Consider the following 4,955-nt stretch of genomic DNA (forward strand, 5'->3'; position numbering starts at 1 on the left):
AAGGCGGGAGCTCCATTAAGGGTATAATCCCTTTGTAAACTACTTTTTGTTTTTAAGTACTAAAGCCATTGAGTGGCTGCTTTCCCGTGGACGTAGCCCACATTGGGTGAACCACGTATATCGTGTGTACTCTCTCTCTCTCTCTCTCTACTCTATAATCTCGTGTATATAAATCTATCTCTCTCCATTAAGTAATCTACTTAATTATCTATTTAGCTACGTCTTATTTCCTAACAATTTGCACCACTGATCTTAGTAGTACTGCTAGCCAAAGGTAGACCAAGGCCTTTCTGCTTTAAGTTAGATGATGATGTGCAACACTATTGTCACCTTGCTCACCATGAAAAGATATAGATGTAAACAAATCAAAGAGAGTGGCAGAGAAATTATAGCAAATGTTCAAGCAGATGTCATAGCAACTCCTCTTTTGAGAAAATCTATGTTGGTTGCTCTGTTATTCTATCTTGCTCACAACACAGAGGTAGAGATGCAAGCAAGCAAGAAAGAACAAAAAAGATGTCAAGGCCGGTTGCATTCCCAATATTTAAGCCAATGTCAAATTAAAATATGAAATTTTGGATAGATGGTGGCGATGGAGAGAGAGAGGGAGAGACATAGAAAGAGGGAGGGAGCTATACAATATTTTAAATGGTGCCACTATGGTGCACATAAGTTATACATGTCGTTGTGACCCTATGAGCATATCCACAATGATCCTTCTTCCTCACCAATTTGCTACTATGCAATGTTCCTCCTTCCTTACCATGGTGGTGACCCTATGACATGAGTTATACATGTCATGGTGACCGTATGATTGTTTCTCTATATAACTACTATTATTAGTTATATAGAGATACAATCAAATTTGATGCATATATCAAATATTGTCTACTGTAATGATTTGTGTTATAAAGTTGGAATATTTGAGAGGGAAGGATTGTGTTAAAAAATGGACCCAATATTTTTTTTCCCTTGCCGCAGCAATGCACGGGTCACATACTAGTTTTATTCATTTGTTCATGAGATTCCTCCGAATCTCCTACATCCAACCTTTGAACTCAACCTTGAAACGTCACCCTCTAAAAGGTAATGGAAGATTCGAACTCACATAGATTCAACAACCTGTACTCGACAATTCGCATAACGAACCCACCATCTACGGGGTGTTGCTTATGGGGCAACCCATACAATACAAAAAGAACTCCTACAAAATGCATCTCCTGCGTGCTCAACTCTCCCTCTTACACTCGCTCGACATGACAACGACAACCCTTGTAGCGCCTACTTGCCCTGTGCGCATTTTTCATCGTCTTGCTGTTCCTTCCTTGTTAGCCTCGCGTGACGCTGATTGCCTGACTGCACCTTACGACCCACAAGGACAATCTTGCTTGATTCTCGTACTTCTTTTTTTAAAAACAATCGTAGCACCTACTGGTATATTCTTATTTATGTGAAATTTCACCCAGATTTCCCTACAGCCTAAGGTCGATGCACCAGGGAGTAAAACCATATGTGCTCATCCACAAGAGTTAAGCTCAACACGCAACGGAATCGAAAGCGGTTTCATGGTTGACCACTCCACCTTAACAACTTCGTCGTCTCCGTCGCCATGCTAATGAATTGTAGATTTTCCTTCTACTCTTTGCTGGCACGTGCTGACACCCACCTCACCTCAGCTTGCTTGGCATGTAGCTGATCCTTGTCGGGCACCTACTATCTCTCCAACGACAATCAAACGTCATCGTCCTCTGTGCGCTGTCAACGCCATGCATGCCCAGGGGATCTTCCCCGATTCTCACTAATAAAACATTAAACATGATTGGGTCCCCCACTAGCAAACGCTTAAATTAATCTAACGGACTGATCTTCGCCTAGAGACTCAAGGAATTTTGGGTGGTGGCATGTTAAACTACTTGCGTTGTTGCTTAAGAAAAATCAAGTAGAACCTGGAACAATATCCTCTTTGGTAAAGCTTTGTTGGAGTGTTGTACAATTTGACCCAAGGAGGAAAGAGTGCAAGATAAAGCTCGATCCCTAATTGGAGATAAAACACTACTTGGTGTCCAATTGAGCGCTAGCTGCGGGGCAAAATGACCTTAGGCTATGAGTAATATAATGGCATTGGTGCGTGAGACCAGCAGGGCAGTACACAAGAATACATAGGCGCCTAGGCTAAGGATTGAGCAATGTGCAAGACTCTAGCCTATATTCAACAAAACCTTGTGATTGCCATGATTTGTGCTTGCCATGCTTTATGCAATCTATAATGAGACGAAGCGGTGGTGGTGGTGGAAAATCATGAAGGCGTGCTAAATAGACGTCCTGAGTTCGAAACTCGTCGGATAAATCTATGAGGTACTCTCTCTCTCTCTCTCTCTCTCTCTCTCTCTCTCACACACACACACACACACACACACACACACACCCCTCTCTCTCTCTTTCTCACACACACCGCGCGCACACAGGCACGTTACTGATCGAACGAAATAGGGGCATTTCCACTTTGCTTGTGAGATTGGTAAAGCGACAAATATCCCATCGCCCTTTTCTTAAGGCGGACAATGAAGTGTAGTCTTTGCTTGAAACAGGGACAAACCTTCCTCTCTCTATATATACACACACACTCTCTCTCATAGCTCTTGCTTTTCTCAAGCGAGCACAGAATGGCAAGCCTCACGAGCCTGCATGTCTTCCTTCCTCTTTCAATTGTCTTCTTCTTTTTCTGCTCGCATGAAGTGGCAGCGCATAGGAAACTCAACCTCAACAAGCAGCTACCCACTACTAACAACCGTGTGCTGATGAGCTCCTCTACCTTCTATAATGCTTTTGATACCAATAATCCTAATGCTTTTGATGCCACCCACACTAACTTCAATCATTATGCTAGTAGTAAAGAGGGTGCCAGTGTTAATTATGACAATAGTGCCAGTAAGTTTAATGACATTGTTGATAGCGAGTTCAATGCAAACAGCTACACTAACACTCATGGTAATAATGATATCAACACAAATGGCTACACTAACAGCTATAGAAATAATGCTAATCAACCACTTAGTACCTCTAATACCCAACAAGCAAATGGTGCACAACATGGCTTCCCCACCGCATTTGAATTCTCTTCGCCGTCATCGTCGACGTCGACGAGCACTCCATCTCTTTATGGAGATAAGTTTCCTAGTTCTTTCGAGGCTTCCTTACCGGATGCGCAGAATGGATATAGCAAACAAAGCTTCCCTTCAAATGACCAACAAGGCTTCTATGGCTCCCACGATGCAAAAAGCTTCTTTTACACCTCTCCCTCTATGGGGGTAGATGCGCCCTCTCTATCTAAAGAGCAAAGCTTGTCTCAATCATCTGCAAACAGCTATGAGGCAAGCTACAACCCTTTTCATGAGGTTGATGAGCTCAAGAGCAATAACCATGCCTCTGAATTCAGGTTTAAAAATGAGAAACCTGTGACTAATTATGATAGCTTCTTCAATAGCCCGACAATACACAAGAGTGAGGTGGGGGACCCAACCACGAGTTCTCCATTTGGGGCCCAAAAATTCCCATTAAGTGACCACGACCTCACTTATGGACATGTCCAAGTGCCATGAAGAACCAAGTAGTTCTCTCTCTCTCTCTCTCTCTCTCTCTCTCTCTTTGAATATAAACTTAAAGTACGCGTTGAGTTCAAGCCCTCAGCTCTCAACAAGTTGATCAAATAAATTTCTCTTTTTGTTTTAACCCTGGGTCCACTATATACCAAAGAAGATCACCTTCTGTAAACATATAAGTGAATGTGGAATTTTTACAATTACTGCTAAAGGTCACCCAAAAGTCTTCCAAATTCTAGCTCGGCCCCCGTCTTACTACTTTACTATGGAAGTTTTGTCAAACTCCAATCTTCTGATGCCATGTGGCATAAACGAGTTTAATTCATGCATATGCGCAGACAACCTGTTTAATTTTGGGTTTAAAAAAACCTTCAAATTTGAACATCCCCAAAAACATTGCAACATAGATGTCTATGTCCTTTATGGTAGACACATACCAACTCAGACTACTCTCTCTCTCACTCTCTCTCTCTCTCTCTCTCTCTCTCAAAGCACCTGTATTTCAATCACCTTATGCTTGCATCTTGAAGGCTTGAAGCATAACACAATGCATAAACACTCATAGAAAAAGAACAAGTAGACTGCTATTTGACTTCTGGCATAATTTGAGGCTTGTTTGAAAAGGACGTTATGCTTGGCAATGAGTTTGTAATGTCACATACCAATGTCTATGGCTTATGTGCCCCCCACACAACATTGGTATGGCTTGGGTGCCCCCCATATAGAGGGGGTAATCTGTAATTCCAAGGATTTTTGGGGTAAAGGACCCAATCAAATTTTCTTTTGAGCAAACCCTAAGCTTTTTGCTCACTTGTATGGCGATAAACTATAAAATTTGAGCAAAGTTGTCAACAAACATGCTACGAGACTCAAAAAGCACAGGATGATGGGACCCTTTGTGATAACAAATTTGTCACCAAGTGGGGCCGTCAATTTATTTTGTCAAGTTTATAATAATATTAGAAACAAAATTAACTTTTCAAATACTATCTAAGTCAAAATGATTAATAAGTTATAGTATGATTTTCATTTAGAAGAGGTAATTTTTTACATTTTAACATAGTTTTTCTAATTTACAATATATTTTCTAGATAAAAAATTACAAATTTGGCTATAAAAGTTTATACATCTTACCTAATGTGCATATTTTTGACGATAATATGTAAAATATTACTCCTAATTATAGCCAAAACCCTAGGGTTCAAATTGTGTTTTTAACCAAATTAGTTATATAAAGCCAAAAATATTTATGTTAGATCCAATAATAGTACGGGGTCCTATATATTAAAAGGATGAGTCTATCCCAATAGATTTAACTTCTAAGGACCAGTGAAGCAACACACAAGGGCGAGTTCT

General features: G+C 40.6%; 1 protein-coding gene across 1 annotated transcript; it reads left to right on the forward strand.

The window, feature by feature from the left end:
• The first annotated feature begins 2,638 nt into the window (after positions 1-2,638).
• On the forward strand, positions 2,639-3,933 carry LOC147455956 (uncharacterized). The gene has a single exon (XM_086514575.1). The coding sequence runs from the start codon at positions 2,664-2,666 to the stop codon at positions 3,597-3,599; it is 936 nt and encodes a 311-aa protein (XP_086370701.1). The 5' UTR covers positions 2,639-2,663; the 3' UTR covers positions 3,600-3,933.
• Positions 3,934-4,955: the final 1,022 nt, after the last annotated feature.

The sequence above is a fragment of the Adiantum capillus-veneris genome, chromosome 6 (genome assembly GCF_014529385.1).
Source record: "Adiantum capillus-veneris isolate H3 chromosome 6, ASM1452938v2, whole genome shotgun sequence".
NCBI lineage: Eukaryota > Viridiplantae > Streptophyta > Polypodiopsida > Polypodiales > Pteridaceae > Adiantum > Adiantum capillus-veneris.

Coding starts and splice junctions, on each gene's coding strand:
- LOC147455956 (XM_086514575.1), top strand. CDS start 2,664: ATGGCAAGCCTCACGAGCCTGCATGTCTTCCTTCCTCTTTCAATTGTC.